This window comes from Oreochromis niloticus, unplaced genomic scaffold (assembly GCF_001858045.2).
Source record: "Oreochromis niloticus isolate F11D_XX unplaced genomic scaffold, O_niloticus_UMD_NMBU tig00002517_pilon, whole genome shotgun sequence".
In the NCBI taxonomy this organism is placed as follows: domain Eukaryota; kingdom Metazoa; phylum Chordata; class Actinopteri; order Cichliformes; family Cichlidae; genus Oreochromis; species Oreochromis niloticus.
In genome coordinates this window covers 32,930-53,337 of record NW_020327652.1, presented here as the reverse complement: position 1 = coordinate 53,337, position 20,408 = coordinate 32,930, and the positions used below count along the sequence as shown (strand labels likewise).

The following is a 20,408-nucleotide window of genomic DNA, read 5'->3' as shown; positions in this document are numbered from 1 at the left end:
TAAAGAAGAGATATTATCTAATTAAATGCAATGCTTTATACGACCACCACAAACTCTTTGCTATTAGTTGTAGTTAATGAGTTGGCTTTTTTTTTTTTTTAAATTTGTATTTTAGTCATGTTCATTTCTAATTAACGTATACATTGGATTGAAATTGAAATCCTAACTTTTTTTTCCCCTCAATCAGCTTCTGTGGAACTACAAACTCAATCTAACCACAGATCCAAAATTTGAATCTGTGGCCATGGAGATTTGTAAGAGCACCATCACTGAGGTCAGTCTGCCTTTGACTCTACAGGGAAGTTCTAGGTGTTTCTCATTCAGTCTGTCCTTTGCTCTGCTCTGACCTGTCAAATGTTCCGCACCTTCAGATAAAGGAGTGTAATGAGGTGGAGCGAGGGAGGGGCTACCTGGTGTCCTGCCTGGTGGATCACCGTGTTAACATCAGTGAGTACCAGTGTAACCAGTACATCACCAAGATGACCAGCATCATCTTCAGCGACTACAGGTTGATCTGTGGCTTCATGGACAAATGCAAAGAAGATATCAACAGCCTGCGCTGTGGCAGCATCAACATAGGACACAAGGTCAGGACTGTGCAAATATATGCAGAAGTTAATAAATCATAAAAAGGAGTCCATAAATCTGGAAAAGTTCATTTACCGGCTTTTTGGGTTAAACCAAAAAAATAATAAGGTGGAGTAACCAGAGGAAACCCACCTCTCCAAGTGGCAAGTGCAGGATATTTAGTGCTTATTATAATACACAAAATTTCCATTTGTCTATGATGTCCTCCTACAAAGTCCAAAGTACATCTTAGGCCTACAAAGGTTCTTATCTATATTACATATTATATTGTAACCATGTTGCCTAGTAACCACCAGGAAACGGGCTAAACTAATCCTAAGATTTTTAGCAGTTATGCACTTGCAACACTTGTTACTGTTATTTTCGAACATATGAATAGTGTCGAGTCTTGTACTGTACCCACATTACATTGTTAAGTTCCATTTGGTAAAATATAGTTGGACGTTTTTGCAAATCCCATTAATTTCTTTCTCGTTGTATGGAGGTGAAAGTCAACCCACTCTTTGGTCTGCAAGAATTTTGTAAGTCAGCTGGAATCAAACCAGCAACCCTTTGCTTGCCAATGGAATGTGTAAACCACTACATTATGACACCATGCCTATAGATCACAGATGTTGAACTCCAGGCCTCAAAGGCCGCTGTCCTGCAGGTTTTAGATGCAACACAGCTGATTTAAATGGCTAAACAACCTCCTCAACATGTCTTGAAGTTCTCCAGAAGCCTGGTAATGAACTAATCATTTGATTCAGGTGTGTTGAAACAGGGTGATATCTAAAACCTGCAGGACACCGGCCCTCAAGGCCTGGAGTTCGACACCCCTGCTATAGATCATCAGCATATTCAGAGTGTCATCGCCCTCTCTCTGAATCCCTGATGTCTCTTTACAGGACATCCACTCCCAGGGTGAAGTGATCGCTTGCCTGGAGAAAGCGTTAGTGAGGGAGGTGGAGCAACAGGATCGTGCTCATCCAATCAAAGAGGAGTGTCAGAAAGCGATCCTGCGGGTGGCGGAACTGTCCTCGGACGACTTTCACCTTGACAGACACCTTTACTTCTCCTGCCGAGACGACCGCGAGAGGTTCTGCCAGAACGTAAGGAGGCTCTACCGCTGCTTGCATGATGTTCATGCTTCCAGTGATCAGCCACAAACAGTTAATGCATTCAGAAAATATGGAAATTATACATTAATTGGTTTCTCTTGGTTTCCAACTGTAGAAACACAAGCTGTGTGGGGCTGGCACATCCCTTTAACATCTCAGAGCGGAAACCCTTTTCTGCTTTTCTCCACAGATTCAGGCAGGAGAAGGGAAAGTCTACAAGTGTCTGTTCAATCACAAGTTTGAAGAGGCCATGTCGGAAAAGGTACAAACATCTAATTTATTCATCTTGTTCCTTGGCGTGGCTGACAGGGCTGCACGATCGTGATTGAAGAAACTCTGTAGGGCTTTTGAGTAAGCTTTAGTGAACTTGTTTGGTCTCTGATAACCTTTCTCCCCTCCTTCGCCTTCAAAGTGCCGTGATGCTCTCACCACCCGTCAGAAGCTCATCTCTCAGGACTACAGAGTTAGTTACTCGTTGGCTAAAGCCTGCAAGCTGGACCTGAGGAAGCAGCGCTGCAGCCTGGACACCAGCCTGCCGCGTGCTCGTGAAGCCCGACTGTCATACCTGCTCCTGTGCCTCGAAGCTGCTGTGCACCGTGGTGAGTGGTGTTGTTGGTGGTGGTGGTGGGGGATGTGTTTAGAGACAAACTGGTCATTAACTCTGGGTTGCAAAAATCTTCTTAATATCAATCTCCTGTATCTAACAAGTAAAGATTGGACTTAACCCTTATGTGGTGGACTTAAACTCTCTATGTAGAATTTATTTAGAATATATTGTTAAATGAGACCTTGAAATCCCAGAGTAGCCAAAAAGTAAATGAACACAGCTTTAAGTTAAGAGTATTTCTTTTTTTATAAATATAATTGCAAACATAATGAATAGGGTGTTAAGTTATCTACATTTCATGTGCATTCATTGTTAATTGTGTTAGTAATAGTTGGTTCTTGTGCTGTGCAGGGCATCCGGTCAGTGGAGAATGCCAGGGGGAGATGCTGGACTACCGGCGGATGCTGATGGAGGATTTCTCTCTCAGTCCGGAGATCGTGCTTCACTGCCGGACGGAGATCGAGGCTCAGTGCTCTGGCCTGCACCGCAAAGGCCGCACACTGCACTGTCTGATGAGAATAGGTCGCAGTGACCGGAGCAATGCGATCGACAGCGTCTGCCAGAACGCTGTAAGACCATTGCAATGAAATAATCAGTCCTTCATTCAATCAGTCATCATGAAATAAAACTGCAAATTTAGTTATCAAAGATGTTGTTGTCAGTGAAGAACATTCAGATTTTGTAATGGTTAAATACTTCACAAACAGCAGACACTGTGACTGGTCCTCTGAGTTGTCATGTCATGTCGGGCAGAATTTTGTTTGATCAGATTTGCAGTTACTGGGGGTTGATAGGTTGTCAATAAAATAAAGACATAAATAAAATCCAGCTTCTTGCCATTAAATTTTTTCCTGAATATTCTTTTTCCTCACTGCAGCTCCAGACTCTGATCCAGTCCGCTGATCCAGGAGGCGACTATCGGATCGACCGGGCACTCAACGAGGCCTGCGAGTCCGTTATCCAGACTGCCTGCAAACACATCCGCAATGGAGACCCAATGTGAGTTGGTTACACACGTGCAGACACATGCAACTGCTTTTAGGTTAAGCTTAGTTGGAATTTTAAATGATAATCAGATGATCCTTTTTAAATTTAGTTTTGATTAAGACTTACATAAGTACATAAGCATTCATATTTTCACCGCTGCAGTTATCATGACCGAGTACAACAGTGACACGCTGCTTTTTTGTCATAATGATAATATTAAAAAAAGGAACCAAAACAGACACAAGTGCTAAAATTAATTGTCTTAATTACCACGACCACGATTTAATCGGGTATGTGCTTGAAGTTAAGGGGAGCCGCACTGTGTTGAAAATTGCGTAATTACCATTCAGCAAATTGTAATTCAAGTAGTCTAGAGGGAGCTTAGACTCCTGCACCTTCTCTGGCTCCTGCTTTTCGGCTTTAGAAACTGTAGCATGAAAGATTGAAAATATCCACGTCGCAGGTAAGATGCAGTGCGGTGATAGCTCAAACGTAGGACTTTGACCTGGGAGATTGGGGTTTGATCCCCCCCCCAAAAAAAACCCAGCATATGTTTATCCCATAGGCATCACATGTAAATGTTAACGCTTATCTGATGGAAGGGGCTTAAAACAGCAAGGGAGACCTGCAGGAGAAGGACGTCTGCTTTCAAAATCTGCCTTTTTTTCATTCTTCGGATTCCCTGGTAAACACCGGTTCATGCGCTGGTATGTCTGTGTGTGTCGGTGTGCAGGATCCTTTCATGCCTGATGGAGCATCTGTATACAGAGAAGATGGTGGAGGACTGTGAACACCGCCTGTTAGAGCTTCAGTATTTCATATCCAGAGACTGGAAGTGAGTGTGCCCGCTGATGCTGATGGGAATGCGACAAATCGACATTGTTCAGCAGTAGAACCTTCTCTGGTGTTCAAGCTTGTTTTCCTGGTTTATATTAAGTCCAGCTAGATAGTTAGCCTCTTTTTTTTTTCATCAGCACGCAAAAGACCTCGTGACCTGGTAGAAATTATCATGAGGGTGACTCACACACTCGCTCTACTCGTGACGCAGGAGCCAATGCTATTAGTATGTCCCCTGCCACTACATTTCATTCCCCACATCCTGTATAAGGGTATTAGGGCTTTGTGAAGGTAATTAATTTAGTTATGAGATTTAGTTTCAGGTGGTCTGAAGAAAACAGAAGAGGTTTATTCATTTTAATCTCAGCATTGTGTTGTATCCTGTCTTATCTTGGACATTTAGCATGAATACCAAGAGGAATTTTCAGAAGTTCAAGAGTTTTCACATCGCAAAATGCAACAGGGTTGATGATACAGTTTGTGTAGCACTGTTATAGCAGAAGGGGTAAAACTTTTTCCATTTATATACACCTTATGGACAAAAGTATTGGGCCACACCTCTTAACCTTTGAATTCATGTGATTTTTATCAATTCAGTTTTATTTATATAGCACCAAATTACAGCCGCATTCACCTCAAGGTGCTTTATATTGTAAGGTAAAGAGTGCTGAAGTGCACAGTGGGTAAAAATCGCCACTGCTCTGCTAACGAAGAACTATAGCGTTGCAAACCTCCTCTGGCATTAACGTCAGCGCAAAAACTGAGTGCTGGGAGCTTTGTGGTGTGGGTTTCCATGCCCAAGCAGCTCCTGTAGGTGTAATGTGCAGGTGGCCCAGTAACTTTATCCATGTAGTGTATCAGAAAATTTGGCAGGCAGATGATTTTGGGAGTAGTGATGGGTAACATGAGAAAGAAACAGTTGAAACTGTACAATAGAATGACTTGAATCAGCAGGAAACAGGACTGGAAGGAGGTCTGTTTTGTGGGTGTGTTTTAGTATTCATTAAGTCTTTGTGTTCCAGACTGGACCCCATCCTTTACAAGAAATGCCAGGCTGACGCCGCCCGCCTCTGCCACACACATGGCTGGAACGAGACCAATGAGGTGATGCCACCGGGCGCCGTCTTTTCCTGCCTCTATCGCCATGCCTACCGCACAGAGGAGCAGGGAAGACGGGTATGTTGACAGCAGAAGCAAACACTTTAGACCACACTAAGCTGTTTAGGTATAATATTTTGGTTGGTTTAGGGTTATATTTGGTCATAGCAGCAGGCATAACTCTGTTTTTTAAATTTAACAGGTGAAATCGGAAAAGCAGGTAAGAACTCTAATTTTACCTAAATCAGCTCATGCTGATCCTGGTGAGGAGTTAACTCGATGATGATGATGATAATGATGATGATAGTAATGGTGCTGGTTGGAGCAAGGCTGAATAAAACTGCTAACCCTGTGGTGGCGCTAGAACAACTTGGGGCATGATCAGAGTCAGTCTAATGTCAAATTTTACTTCTATGGAACTTCAAATGTTTAAAAGTGTGAATGATGATGTGTCTGCATTAAGTTATGAAAAGTATCTGGATTTTTGGTCTTACGCATCTTGCCGACACTACAGGAACCTAAAATTAAAAGACACCTAAACTAATGCAAAAGTGCTCTTAATTTTGGTATATAGATGGTAAAAGCAAGTCCTTCAGAGGACAGGAACACATTTTAAAATCCATCATTAAAACTATGAAAGCTAATCTAGGAGCAGGATTCAATTTAGTTGTTCACTCTCGTGACACAAATTGCTACTGTAGCGCTGGCTTGTACCCTTCTTCTATGTCACAGTTTCGGTTCAAATGATGAACCCTGACTGCTCTGCTTGGCTTTGAAATCAGTTAATATAATCAGTTTCTCTCCCTTTCCCAAAAATTAATGAGTTGGAAGGTCCACTTCGCCCTGATTTTGGGTAATTACACTGATTATAAAGAAGACCCTTGACAGCTTGATTTGATATAATTATATGGTCTCAGTAATCATGGTGTATGCATGTGTCACAAACCTTGAGTGTGAGCGCCAGTTCGGAAAGGTGGGGCATTTTAGCTGTTTCATCCACACAAAAAAAGCCTTTACTATGTGTGTAAATGCACAGCCATCTGGCAAGCTAAACACGCTTGGATTAAAACTTGAAACTGTTGAGCAGCTGCAGGAAAACAAATGTATGTGATACAAGAGGTACCACTAAACAGATACAAACACTAAAGATGAATACTTGTCATGAAATTAATCATAGTTAAAAAACCCCCCGAAAAAACAGAAGTTGAAAAATAACTTGGCTCGTAAGAAAATGCTTCAAATCGTGCTTCATATTCAGTCCATGTTGTGAGGTTCTGTTTAACTTATACATCTAAAATCCCTCGCGCTTTAAAAGCAGTTCATCCAGATTGCCACGTGGCTCATTGCAGGTTGAAAGCACTGCCCTGAAATTGCTGTCATGCATGATGCGTTTTTTCTACAAATGCAGATAAGTTCTGCTTCGTGATGGAGTTTTACTGTAGGCAGCATGAACAGATCCACAGAGATAAAAAGCCACACGAGTAAACAACCTTAGTTGAGGTTTAAGTAATGTGTCATGGTACATTCAGAGTCTGCACTGAATGGGGATGGTGACCTCAATCAATGCAGGCTGTGTTATTGTAAATCAGTATAGTAGCAGGGAGAATTCAGGTTTTTATAGATTTTTAAAATGGTTAGTTGGGAGCTACTCACAAGGAGCCACGCACGGTGGGCTGGTCAAACACACACAATGGGCCTTTTCCAACACCTAGGCTAGACCAGCACAGAAACACACGGAGGAAATCCACCAGAAGCCTCTCCCACCCTCCAAGCTGCTCTCCTCCAGCTTATATCAGCTCTGAAAGGTAATTCGTGATAAACGAGGGCAGACAAGCAGCAGGTGCATCCTAAGGCTTCCTAGCTGGTATAGCCAGTCTGGGCTTTAATCCCTTGGTCACCAGGTAGCCCTGCAACACAGCACTGTCATATGGTTTTCCTTATTTTGTGTTGTATAGTTCAAAAGTTCCCCAAAAAATTAGATCAGTACAAACAATCTCAAGCTCAGGGTTCAGACTGCTACTATAGAGTACTATGCAAAAGCCTCGAGCAGCCCTTATTTCTTCACACAGTTGGGAATGGGAAACTGGTCAACTAAAGTATTATAAACATAAATGGAAATTCATGGCCAGCTTCTTCAGTCAGTCAGTCAGTCTAGTCTTTGTGGACAGTTCTCTCAGGTGCTTTGCTGTTTGTTTTTTTTCCTTGTTTAAGGACATGACTTTCTTATATTGCTTGTCTGTTTTTTTAGGTCTGCCACTAGTTTCCTCAGATTTTTGAGGGACAAGTTTCACACCATTCCAAGACAAATTCAAATTGGCCCCTTGCTAAGTTGTCTGTTTTGTATAGACAGAACACTGCATCATCCCTGGAGTTAGGTGTAAAAACAATCCTCTGAAAACAGACTGTACAAAAACTGGATGAAAAATTAGGGAAAAACAGCAAAAGTCAAACAAAAAACTTTGAAAGATCTTCTGAAAGGCTGGAGAACTGTTGCGCCGGACCACTTTAAAAAATAGTAGAAGAAACTCACTCTGGATGCAAAATACAAAGAAATGAGGGGTGGCTCAGGACTTTGGCACAGTACCGGCTCTGTATGATCTCAGAGCAACCACCCGCTGTTTAAATCTTCTGTTTGCGAGAGGCATCAGGTAGACGATGAACTGAGAGGCTACATCAACACCTAGTGTAAGGTAACCATGTTTTTAACTATGAATCATGCATAATACCCCCCTTTCAATCTAGTCAGCTACATATAGTTTACAATTTATACCTCTTTGAAACACATTTAATCTACATTTAATTTAATTAACTAGCTATCCATTTCCTCCATCCAAAATAACATGATAGTGATAAAACCTCGAAGTCCGGTTAAGGTCCCAACCAGAGAGAGACTAACTGAGCAGACTGAGAATGTAAGCAAACAAATAACAAACCAGCTACAGCGACAAACATAAAACCCTGTAAAAGGCGTTCTCTGCCAGCAGGGTCCTTGCAGTTCTGTTGGGGAAAAAAGACAAATGATTGTGACAATGATGTTCAATATAAATCAGAACCTGGCACTTACTAAACTACTTAATACACATCAACACATCACCATGGGTCCTCACAGAAGAAAACTCTGAATGGGTGTGTGTTTCAAACTTGTGACTGGTGATGTATGTGTTTGTTTTTAGTTATCTCGGGACTGTAAGGTGGAAGTTCAGAGGATTCTCCACCAGAGGGCGCTGGATGTGAAGCTGGACCCGGAGCTGCAGAAACGCTGCATGACCGACCTCGGCAAGTGGTGCAGCGAGAAGACGGATGCTGGACAGGTGAGCTACACAGCGGCTGTTACTGCTGCTGATATCTGCTAGAGTTCTCTGACGCCATTCTGCCAGCCTGTGGCCTTTGATGTGCACACAGTGTCGTTAATCCTGCGGTTGGAAAATACTGGGACTAGTCTAGTTCACATGTAAACAGGCCTATAGATGCAGAGGTTCACCCATTAGGGGCTGCCGCAAGTACAGTAATGGTTGAAATGCTTACTTTTGTTCTTGCTGCTGAATGTGTGCCTCTGTCCAGGAGCTGGAGTGTCTGCAGGATCATTTGGAGGACTTAGTTTCTGGCTGCAAGGACGTCGTGGGCAACCTGACAGAGCTGGAGTCAGAGGTTAGCAAAGCTAAACCGAAAGCAGGCGGGAGCTGTTAGAGAAACAGTGTTGACACAAGCGATTCTTGTCTAACCTTCACATTTGTGACCCGTCGCTGTCTGTTTCGTTGTTCAGGACATCCAGATCGACGCTCTCCTCATCAGAGCCTGTGAGCCCGTCATCCAGGCACACTGCCACGTGAGCATATTTGACTTTACCTTAAGTAAAGTTACCTAAGTTACATTACCTAAGTTATGTAGAGTGGGCATGGTGTCAGAGAGACTTTAAAACATTTTGTCTTCAATCCTCAAATCCTAAAGATGTGCAGGGTACGTAAAGATGTGTTTCAGTTGCTCACAGTGCTTTTGGTCTTTTTTTTGCATACTGTGTTCACGCCTACACATGCATTGGCCAACACTAATGCATTCTTTTCTGTTGCCTGCACTAAAATAAATGTTATTCAATGTGGTACCTCAGAGAATATACTCGTTAAAATAATCGAAGGAACACTTTTTATTTAGACTAAAGCATCAAGTCACTGAAAACTCTAGAATATTGATCTGGTTAGTTTAATAGCTCAGAGGGTTGTTAATCCAGGAGAGAGACAATTACTTTAGAGAGCTGGACAAGACTGTACGAGGTCCTTAACCCATCAACAGGATCAGTATCTGTTCTTTTGTGTAACGGTGCGTTCACACCAAACGCGATAGACGCGACCAAAAAGCGCCACACGCCCCTAGCTGGTCGCGTGCACATTTTCACCTCGAAGCGCGTCCAAAGCAAACTGGTCGCGCTTTAAAATATCCAATTTTCCCCCGCGTGAAGCGGAAAATGTGGGAGGAAGTAGTGCTAGATGGTATGTTCGCAAGACGGCAGCTGTCGATCTAGCGTTTGAAGAGAGAGTCTCCCTTCTCTATTCACTGTGGAGAGCAGAGCAGGGGTGTAAAGGATGCTTTACACATTAGTCATTACAAAAATTTATTTGAAATAATATTAAGATGCTCAAACAGAAAAACATTAAACATAAATATATAAAATATAACTATTTACAGAAAGACAGGAATAAAAAGGACCCAGCTTAAAGTGGAAGAGCCTCAGGGAGAAGGAGGGAGGAGAAAAATAAGAACATTGTTTCTGCCCTGGAGAGCCTGCTGCCTCATCAGAAAACTACTGATTGCTAGAATGAATGGCTTTGGCTGGACCTGCCCCTTTAAACTAGGTCAGAGCATCATGTCACCATGCTCCTGATTGGTTGTTGTGGCGCGACTTGACGCTGGAGTTCAGGTTTTTCCAACTCGAGCGGTAGACGCAGTAAGCGCGAATGCACAAAATGCACCACACAAACTGCAGCGCGTATTTTACTTTGCACTTCAAACGTGTCAGTTGCGCTACTTGGTTGCGCGAATCAGGCAGAGAAGCGTTTTCGCGACGCAAATCTGCTTCTGAAGTTTCACGCGACCCCCAGTCGCGCTTCATCGCGCTCCTCCATTGACCTTACATGTAAACCTGAAGCTCTGGTCGCATCTATCGCATTCAGTGTGAACGCACCGAACATTTTTTTTAATTTTCCGGAGTATAGCCGGAGTATTTTCATTTATTTCACTGAACAATGACACCGTGGTGGTGTTGTGCGTTCTTGTCCCTGAATGTCACGTAAATAGAAACATTTTGGATGTTTGCATTGTTGTTTGTGTGTGCAGGATGTAGCTGATAACCAGATCGACACAGGCGATCTGATGGAGTGTTTGGTTCAGAATAAACACCAGAAGGAGATGAATGACAAATGTGCAGTTGGGGTTACACACTTCCAGCTGGTGAGTGATCATGAAATTCTGTTTTCTGTTTCTGTTTCTCTCTTTACTCTCTGATACCAGTTTCTTTTTCTTGTTGTTCTTGTCTTTGATTTTGAAATTTATCTTCAAACAGCCGGTAGACTCAGAGAAGCTTTAATATCTGAATATTGTTTTTGAGTTACACAATAGTGACAACAAGGATAAATGCAAATAATAGTAAAAACGAAAAAAGGATAATACTATCACCGTAGTATCCCTGTGCTTCTCTCTCAGATTCAAATGAAAGATTTCCGGTTTTCCTATAAGTTCAAAATGGCCTGCAAGGAGGATGTTCTACGCTTGTGTCCAAACATCAAGAAAAAGTGAGACTCTATGACTGCTAACCAATGAGAATAGTGCAAAGTCTCCTTGAGGTTGAGCTTTGTTTTAACATTTTAACTGATTTAATTGGACATAAGTGACTCTCTGTGTGACCCTGCAGAGTGGATGTTGTCATCTGCCTCAGCACCACAGTGAGGAATGACACACTGCAGGAGGCAAGGGAGCAGAGGGTGTCTCTGAAATGTCGTAAACAGCTGCGGGTGGAGGAGCTGGAGATGGTACCACACACACACACACACACACACACACACACACACACACTCAGACTTCTTTCAGACAGCCTCACAGCCACAGTGTTACCTAACCCTTAACGTATCCATGACAACACAATGTTTTGCTTATGTCATTTGATCTCAGCACTTTAAACTTCATTTTAGACTGTATATAAAAGATGGACATAGCATCCAGGTATGAAAAGTGAAGCCAACATGTAAGTGTCTTCAGCTGGCATTATCTTTAAATTTGGTTAATGACTTGTTTATTCACAAGTCATTAGCTAATGAATGCTCCTCACACTGTTGCCAACATCAAAGTGTAAAAAGGTATTTTTGATGGATGGGTCAATAAACTTGCAGTGTGGGAAAAAGTCAAAAGCCTCCTTATTGTCAAAACAGTGGTGACACCTATTAGCTAACGTTAGCTAAATAGCTAACTGTAGACCTTCTGTGCCAGTACTGACAGAGTATCAATATCAAATTTCATATGATATTGACCTAATCTAGTCAAAACCAATTTCCATTCCTAGTTTAGATGACCTGCTAATGAGGGACAGAGTTACTGTTCCAACAAACAGACGCATTCTTATAAACTTAGACTTAATGCATTAGTGGCAGGTGGGCGCTCCATCATCTTGAACAGATGTTTTATGTATGTGTCTAGAGACCAGCCGCATACGTTTTACACCAAAGGCAGAGGAGAAGAGGTCTCTATGACTGGGAGGTCTCTATGACCTCCCAGTCCACGAGGGCCGGTGTCCCTGCAGGTTTTAGATGTGTCCTTGATCCATCACAGCTGATTTAAATGGATAAATTACCTTCTCAACATGTCTTGAAGTTCTCCAGAGGCCTGGTAATGAACTAATCATGTGATTCAGGTGTGTTGACCCAGGGTAAGATCTAAAACCTGCAGGGACACCGGCCCTCGTGGACTGGGATTGGGGACCCCTGCTATAGAACCACCAAGTAATGTTTAAGTCCTACAGTTTATAGACCAGCATTAAATTTAGTGTTTTCTTTTTCATGTTTTAGTATTATTTACACCACTGTATTTGGAGCCTAAGCTAATCAGCAGTGTAAGTTTGCATAAGCTCTTTTAGGATTTCTAAAACTAGACAATAACACACTTCTGTGTGAACTGTGATGCAGAAAAGCATCACAGGACATTTAATCTGTAAAAAAATCTGGTTTCCTTTTGTCAAAAATCAGTTTTGTAAAAGTGTTTGTAAGAAAAACACAAAAGTTTCCTTTTTTTTCCGCTCTCATTCAGTCCGAGGATATTCGGTTGGAACCAGAGTTGTACGAGCCCTGTAAGTCAGACATCAGTCGTCTGTGTCCCAACGTAGCATTTGGTAATGCTCAGGTAGGGAATGCCGAGTGTTGTGTAAGAATAGAAGCATTGTATTGTTCTTTTCTGCTGTTTGCCTCCACTCTTTATCATTCTCATCTTCACTCGTCCTGCCCCTCTGCTGCTACTCAGATGATTGAGTGTCTGAAGGAGCAGAAGAAGCAGCTCAGCCAGCGCTGCCACCAGCGGATCTTCAGACTGCAGGAGGTGGAGATGAGCGACCCCGAGCTCGACTACCAGCTCATGAGAGTCTGCAAACAGATGATCAAGGTGATCGAGGCAGGGAGAAGGGAGAGGAGATTGTGGGGAAAAGCACTGGGATTGAATTGTGGTGCTGTGTTTTTGACTGAGAGTTGTGAAACCTCACTCTTTTATTAAAGTTTTTTCTCATCTATACCTTTGTTGTGCTGCAAAACCTGCTGAGATACTTTGATAGGAAACTTCTACTGGTTTAATTTTAGCAGTGGTTTACATTTTATAATCTTAGCACATATTCTTTATATAAATTGTAAACCAAAAAGTAGCTATATGTTTAAGAAAGATTTAAAGGAGTAAAAACTTGAGTGTTTTACAACCTGAAATGAGTAAATGGACTTAATTCCTCTTCACAGATGACCCACGTTCTGGACTTCATGTTATTTTGCACACATGTTTACCTTTTAGTTACTTTTTCTGCATATTTACTTTTATATGTACAGTTTTACAGCCTCACATTAACTGTTTAACACAGTGTGACTAAACTATGGCTTTATGGTCTTTTTGGAGAAATTGTCAGCGTGTTCCTAGATCTCATTATCTGTACAAACACCATTACTCTCTCCTGCAGCGCTTCTGTACTGAAGCAGATGCCAGGAATGTGCTCCAGTGTCTAAAGCAGAATAAGAACAGCGAGCTGATGGATCCCAAGTGTAAACAGATGATCACCAAGAGGCAGATCACACAGAACACAGGTGTGCACACAGAACCACACAGAGTCCCGTAAAAAAGACCGTAGTGTCCTCTGTCCTCATCCTTCTCTTCCTCCCCCTTCAGACTACCGTCTGAACCCAGTGCTGAGGAAGGCGTGTCGAGCCGACATCCCAAAGTTCTGCCAGTCCATCCTGAACAAAGCGAGCGAGGACGGCGAACTGGAGGGTCAGGTCATCGCCTGCCTCAAACTCAAATATGCTGACCAGGTTAAAGCACAACTCTGCTGAAAAGTACACTACGGTCATGTTGGTTTCAAAGATACAGGCAGACATTGTTTTTGCTGTAAATTGTAGTGTATGCATTTCAACAGTGTGAAAGAGGAAAATCTAAAACATTGTGATTGATTGTTGTTAAATTGTGTGTTTTCTGACCGGGGTTTGGTTTAGAGATTGTCTTCAGACTGCGAAGACCAGATCAGAGTGATTCTCCAGGAGTCTGCGCTCGACTACAGACTGGACCGACAGCTGCAGATGCACTGCTCAGAAGAAGTCCGTGCTTACACACCCACACACACAGACACACACACACACACACACACACACACACAAAGACAAACAAATTAACAATTCTCTCCTCCTTTTTTTTTTTTTTTGCCTCTGCAGATCTCCAGATTGTGTGCAGAGGAGGCGGCTGCCCAGGAGCAGACTGGTCAGGTGGAAGAGTGTCTGAAAGTCAACCTGCTTAAAATCAGACAGGAAGCCTGTAAAAAGGTACATTTCCACAGTACAACATTAGATGAACTTGATTATTAGCATATTTCTGTTGGTTTAAAAATATCATGGACATTTTACAGTGTGTAGATTACTGTACTGGTACAGTGTGTTTCAGAAGGCTTCAAAATATGAAAGGAGCCAAAGTCTGAACACACAAATGAGAAACATTACCGTCACTGTGACTGTTGCTTCTAGATGATCTCATTATTTTCATTCATAGTATCATAGAAGAAGGAGGAAAAATGGCTGAAAACTCTCATTAGCTAATTTGGGACACTTAAAAAGTTTAGCAAAAAAAGTCTAACATTAGCCACCAAAAGCCACTGGTTACACTTTCAGGTAACCTTGTATGTTTTTTGTTTTTGTTTGTTTAAGATTCACAGCAACAACAAAAAATGCTCACTGAATCTTAATGTGAAAACTCAGATTTCGCTTATTTGTTTGTGTTTGCAGGAAGTCCTGAACATGCTAAAGGAGAGTAAGGCAGACATCTTTGTGGACCCGGTCCTCCACACAGCCTGTGCTCTGGACCTGAAACACCACTGTGCCGCCATCACGCCAGGCAGAGGACGACGTGGGTGCTTTCACACAGAATCTTTCTTCTTGTGCAGAACTGTCAGGCTGGTTAAGATGGAGCCATGAAAGGATTCTAGTCAGAGTCCACTCCCCAATCAATGACTGTTTACTAATAAAGTTTGCTTGTCCATCTTTACCTCAGCCTGAAAGGCTCATGGGGTATTATTGTTGCCATGCCAACAAAAACTCAAGAATCAGGCAACATAGGATTTTCAAATTGATACCTTAAGGGAACAAGTTTATATCTCAGTGACCTCAACTTTAACATCGACCTCAGAGGTCAAGGTTTTTTTGAAAATAGTGTGAATGCGTTAAATTAAGACGGAGGTCACCTAGGATTTTCAAATTGGTACCATAGGTGCTTCTACTAGGAGGCTGAGGGGTTTGAATGTCTTTCACTTAGATTCTTTTCACTGTTTGGTCACCAAAACTAGATTTTTCTGTCCCTCTCCATGCAGAGATGTCGTGTCTGATGGAGGCGTTACAGGACAAGAGAGTTCGCCTTCAGCCTGAGTGTAAGAAGAGGCTTCAAGACCGCATCGACATGTGGAGCTATGCTGCAAAGGTAAACGTCAAGAGTTAGATTACAGTGACAGTTGGGACTAGAGCTTCCGCCCTGATGCCAACACACAGGTAGCATCCGAGGAAGAGTTGTTGGGTTGTGTAATCTAGTTGCCGTAAATACCTCAAAACATTTGTGCACTAATCATTCTATTAGCGTAAAGATACTTCACTCTAACCAGGCAAACGCTGATGCTAGCCCCCTCCCTCTGTGCTATAGGTAGCACCAGCAGAAGGCTTCTCAGACCTGGCCGTGCAGGTAATGACATCACCCTCCAAGAACTACATCCTGTTCATGATCGCACTGAGCGTGTGCGTCCTGTTCCTGGTGGGGCTGCTGTGCGGTCGAATCACCAAGCGAGTGACGAGAGAACTGAAGGACCGATAGAGGACAGAGTGGCCCGATGCTTCAGAAAGAACTGAGTCTTTGCACCTCTCCCCCTACCTTCCTTGTCCTCCTCTCTCAGATGCCCGATCTGTAACCAGCCAGCCTGCACAGTGCCAACACCAGTGCCCACCTCTAGACCCCCGCTGTTCTTGATGTGACTGAGGGCTGTCGCTTTTGGGGCTAGAATTGCTTTTTTACCCCCCTCGTTCAGTCCTGACGCTTTTATTTTTGTGATATTTAATGGAGACTGGAGCATGCGGCGCAACAGGAAACCGTTTCTTTGGAAGTGACTGCAGCAGCCTGAGTCACACATGAAAATATTGTGTGCAAACTTTGTGGTTGAATTTCCTGTTGCTTTGAAACATTTTCTCATCAGTCACAAAGTCCCATCCTCTCTTCCAGTTCAGATCCATCTCGCTTGTTACTGACTGAAAATGAAGGTCCAGCTGCTCTCAATATTGTCATTAACTGGATTGTCCTGCATACATGGTTTTTAAAACTTAATTTAAATGCTGACTTCATTGCACTTTTGTTTGTTTGTTTTTTAACATTATGCCTTATTTATTGTCCGATGATGTTTTAGTTTCTTTTGAGTTTGATTGATCTTTTATGTTTTTTTCCTGGAAATCCAGCTAAATACAGATTCTGTAGTCTACAGTGAGACATGCAGAGAAGTACAGCTGTGTATGATGGAGCTTTAAAAGTACTAATTGTAAAAGGTTTAAAACCTTCCAAAGTTAACTAAAAGGTTGAGAAGAATGCAAAGAAAGAACTGCTATGACTTAGAGATGTCAGCTAGAGCTGAACTAGGACTGGACTGTACTTTTCATGTAATACTCATTTGCACCATATGATGCTACTTTTGTTAAACCATGGTAGCGAGGCAAAAAGCAAAACCTCTTCAGGAAATGAGCGGGTAACTAAGGCCTTTGTCATAGGCCTCAACACCAGTCAAAAACTTTCTGGTAACTGGTTGGTGAATGGTTTCTATAGGTTGCCGGCAGTCACAATGAGGTCCTGGTCCAAAAGCTTACTTTGTGTTGCGGTCACTAGCAGAATGCTGCGATTGCCCAGAGTGTTTGCCAACTTGTCTGCAAACTCTTGATAGCTAACCACAAAGTGGTAGTGAAACTTGGAAAAGTGTAACACAAACAGGAAACGGAACCCATTTATCTTCAAAGTAAAAGTTGTGCGTAACCATTGAAACCAACACTTTTCAAGACGCAACATTTACGTCTTGAAGGCGATTGATTTCTGTCTATGGTCTGCATCGCACTCTTTTACATTTTACAGCCACTTAGTTTAGGGAGTTTTTACTTCCCACTGTCGCCAAGTGCTTGCTCATAAGGAGTTGCCTGATTTTTGGGGTTTTACTCTATACTGTAAGGTAAAGACCCTACAATAATATAAAGATCCTCGAGGTGACCGTTGTTGTGATTTGGCACTATATAAATAAAATGTAATCTTTAAAAAAAAAAATAGTGACTAGTTGGGGAGTGTTTACAGACTTTGGTACAAACTGTACAGCACTGTATGCCTCTTTACTACCAATTTCATATAGTGACAGCAACATACAGGAACCATTCCCCCACTAAAATCTAAACTTCAACAACAGAACCCGTCAATTCCACATTTCAGCAGACCTGCTGGTAAAGCACTGCCCTGTTGTGGTCAAAGAAATGTTTTTCAAAATTTGGGATGTGGTTGAATGGCATTGGTGATGTACCAGAGAACACCATTAGTTACTCACTTCCATTAAAACCACTAAAGATGGATGTCGCTGTGGTGATGTCACCCTTCGTTTTGTGAAATCCTGTTTTGACTGGAGTATTTTAAACATCCTCATCGTCTTGGCAATTTGAAACCAGACATCATGAGACGTCATCCCCTTTGGACTATTAGCAAAGTATTAGAGCTAATATTAACTGATAATATCAGTCAATATTAACTATTTACCGATGTATTGGTATTGGCACTTATAATGCCCGATAAATTAAATGTTTTAAAAAGTAAAGAACCAACAGGAGAGAAACCCTTCAACCATTTAACTAGTGAGTCTTTTGAGTGTTGACATTCTGTAGTTTGTCCACCAGAGGGCAGTCTGCAACTTTGGTGTTGACAGCATGTGTTTGGAGCACCACAAACACAACAACCTGCTGCTCTGAGAAGAGTCGGGAGTGTAAACAAGTAAATAAATAAGCTACATGCAGCAAATGTTAGGGAAATTTGTTTATGCTTTGTTTATCTGAAAGAAAAATATCAGCAGGTATATCGGAATATCAGATTTTTAAATTGACAATTATCAGAATTGGTATTGGTCTAAAAAAAAAAAAACTACATCTACAAAGAATGTTTCTACATGGGCTTCCCTTTGAGACCGTCTTTTATCTACAGTCTATCAAAACCACAGTGGTTTCCGGTGCTGGGTCATGTCTTAAACTTAAAACATGAACCAGAACTGTCTAAAACTGATACATTTAAAAGTGGTAGTGATTTAAAAGTGTATTGGTCATGGCTGCAGTGGGTGTGTCCTTTGTATCATAGAACCTCAGAACTGGGTCATTCCTACCAGGTAAAGGAGACGTCCAGTAACTTTTCCACCCAAACGACAACTGATGAGCAGCATGACAGTTTTATGTAGTTCTCCTAACATAGATTTTGCATTAAAGAGCTCGATCAAAACTAAATAATGTTGAGGTTACATCAAAATCCCATGACTATGAATCATTATGAGTCTTTTTTTAATTTGAGCCATGCAAATTATTGCTTTGCAGTTAAATAACATGAAAAGATTCAAACATTTAGCCTTTTTCTTCTTAAAAACGGTAACAAATGTTAACTTTTGCACTTTATCTGATCTAAGTCACATCTACAGAGCTTCATTTATTAATTTCTGAAAATATTTTTCATCATTAACCAAATTTGTTTTTAAACAAATCCTTTGCAGCTTTTTGTGGTGAATTATTTCCCATGAGTGATATGAAAGCAGTCACAAAGATGAATATTGTGCAACAAATGCACAAGATTTCTGCTCATTAACAAAAAGTGAACACACTCTGAGAAATAGGAAAAATATCTTTTGGCAGGAGACAACAGATCGCTGCTTTGAGCGTTTCTAAACAACCTTTTTGTTTCCATGTGTCTGAAGTCAGATGTTGAATAAGAGATTTGACAGAAAACTAAAGACCGCTATCAAAACCAGTTTTGTACGGAAGTCTCCATGTGGACAAATTTCATCGCTGTGCAGTTTTGTTCTTTTTGGAATATGCCATGTATTATGAAAATGTAACATCTATCATTGTGAGATTTGATTTTGCTGTACAGATAAAATTTGTTGATTTAATAAAAGTGTGTGCAGATTTTCATATCCTCGCCTCAGACAGAGTCCCTTTTTAAGACCAAATAAGTTACAGCTCTTTTATGTTTTGTGTTTAACACACAGTCACAGCTGAAGAAGCCTGCACGTTCCAAAAGACACAGAAACACGCTTTATGTCTTTAACTACACCACACTGCATTTCCACAGTGGGTCTTTTGTCCTGTCTCTCTTCCCCTACCCTCAGTTGTTTGTGACAGATGACTCTCCCTCCTTGAACCTGGTTCTGTCAGAAGTTTCTTCCTGATAAAAGGGAGTTTTTCCTTCCCACTTTCACCAAAGTGCTTTCTCAATGGAGGTTGGTATGACTGTTGGGTTGTTGTTTTTTTTATTGTAGGGTTGTTACCTTACAATATAAAGCACCTTGAAGTGGTCCTGATTTGGTCCTGCATAAATAGATTTGAATTGAATGTGAGTGATGAAGACCAAAGATAAACACGTCCTCTGTGGCCTAACCCACTGGTTTATCACTCATTATGCCTACAGCAAGAGCCGTACATGAAATGTAGGTCACTGCTGCCCAAGAATAAATGTTTTTACATGTAGTTTAATGTAAAAATTTGTTTATTTGTAACCTTTCAGTACTAGACATTACTCAGACGAATGTTTACTGACACAGAAGCTTCCTCCTGCCTCTACACAAGCTGACTGCTGTGACGCAGAGAGAGGCTCATCCTTGCTCATCCTCCAACAGTTGACACTGGATGTCAACTGTTGGAGCTGATTCTTCTGCTTCTAAAGAGAGGAGAGAGAGAGAGGGCAACAAGCCATTTCACAAAGACCTTTGGAGATGTGTCAGTTTTTCACTCACAAGCCACTTCATTAGCACTGCATCAAGTGCTTTGCAGTCCGACTGGCAAGAAGTGAAACCTGCCAACAACGTGCAAAACTTAAGAGATAAAATAAAAATAGGTCCCAGCTGTATTTGTGAGGATAGTACATTTGAGTACCAAGTTGGAACCCCTTTTGCCTTCAGCCTTAATTCATTGTGGCATTGATTGAACAAGGCTCTGGAAACATCTTTAGAGATGTTGGTCCAAGAGCCCACTCTCTTCTGCTTCCAGCTCAGCTAAAAACTTAAGGTTATGTATATAACCCCGGTTCTCTGAGTAGCATGAGTGAGTGTCTCACTATGGGAACGCCTCCTGCGTGACCTCATCAGAAGCTCAAATACCATTACGCCAGCCCTTACAGGCTGGCTAAGTGACGCCCATGTCATGAGGGGCTAGTGCAGGGGTCGGCAA

The 20,408-nt window shown here is 41.9% G+C and overlaps 1 protein-coding gene across 2 annotated transcripts in view; it reads left to right on the top strand.

The window, feature by feature from the left end:
• The window catches only part of LOC100701703 (Golgi apparatus protein 1), a 35,437-nt gene extending 16,281 nt beyond the window's left edge, over window positions 1-19,156 (top strand). The window contains exons 3-27 of one of the 2 annotated variants that reach the window (XM_005466266.4): window positions 188-274; window positions 372-587; window positions 1,476-1,679; window positions 1,879-1,950; window positions 2,101-2,287; window positions 2,647-2,864; window positions 3,173-3,294; window positions 4,016-4,117; window positions 5,142-5,295; window positions 5,420-5,437; window positions 8,391-8,528; window positions 8,779-8,865; window positions 8,981-9,043; window positions 10,546-10,659; window positions 10,912-11,000; window positions 11,120-11,237; window positions 12,505-12,597; window positions 12,715-12,852; window positions 13,409-13,532; window positions 13,615-13,757; window positions 13,938-14,039; window positions 14,154-14,261; window positions 14,718-14,838; window positions 15,299-15,405; window positions 15,622-19,156. In XM_005466266.4, the coding sequence (XP_005466323.1) occupies window positions 188-274; window positions 372-587; window positions 1,476-1,679; window positions 1,879-1,950; window positions 2,101-2,287; window positions 2,647-2,864; window positions 3,173-3,294; window positions 4,016-4,117; window positions 5,142-5,295; window positions 5,420-5,437; window positions 8,391-8,528; window positions 8,779-8,865; window positions 8,981-9,043; window positions 10,546-10,659; window positions 10,912-11,000; window positions 11,120-11,237; window positions 12,505-12,597; window positions 12,715-12,852; window positions 13,409-13,532; window positions 13,615-13,757; window positions 13,938-14,039; window positions 14,154-14,261; window positions 14,718-14,838; window positions 15,299-15,405; window positions 15,622-15,789 (3,093 nt within the window). In that variant the 3' untranslated portion in view covers window positions 15,790-19,156. The remainder of the gene's footprint in view (window positions 1-187; window positions 275-371; window positions 588-1,475; window positions 1,680-1,878; window positions 1,951-2,100; window positions 2,288-2,646; window positions 2,865-3,172; window positions 3,295-4,015; window positions 4,118-5,141; window positions 5,296-5,419; window positions 5,438-8,390; window positions 8,529-8,778; window positions 8,866-8,980; window positions 9,044-10,545; window positions 10,660-10,911; window positions 11,001-11,119; window positions 11,238-12,504; window positions 12,598-12,714; window positions 12,853-13,408; window positions 13,533-13,614; window positions 13,758-13,937; window positions 14,040-14,153; window positions 14,262-14,717; window positions 14,839-15,298; window positions 15,406-15,621) is intronic. The other variant, XM_003460251.5, reaches the window with a different exon arrangement.
• Window positions 19,157-20,408: the final 1,252 nt, after the last annotated feature.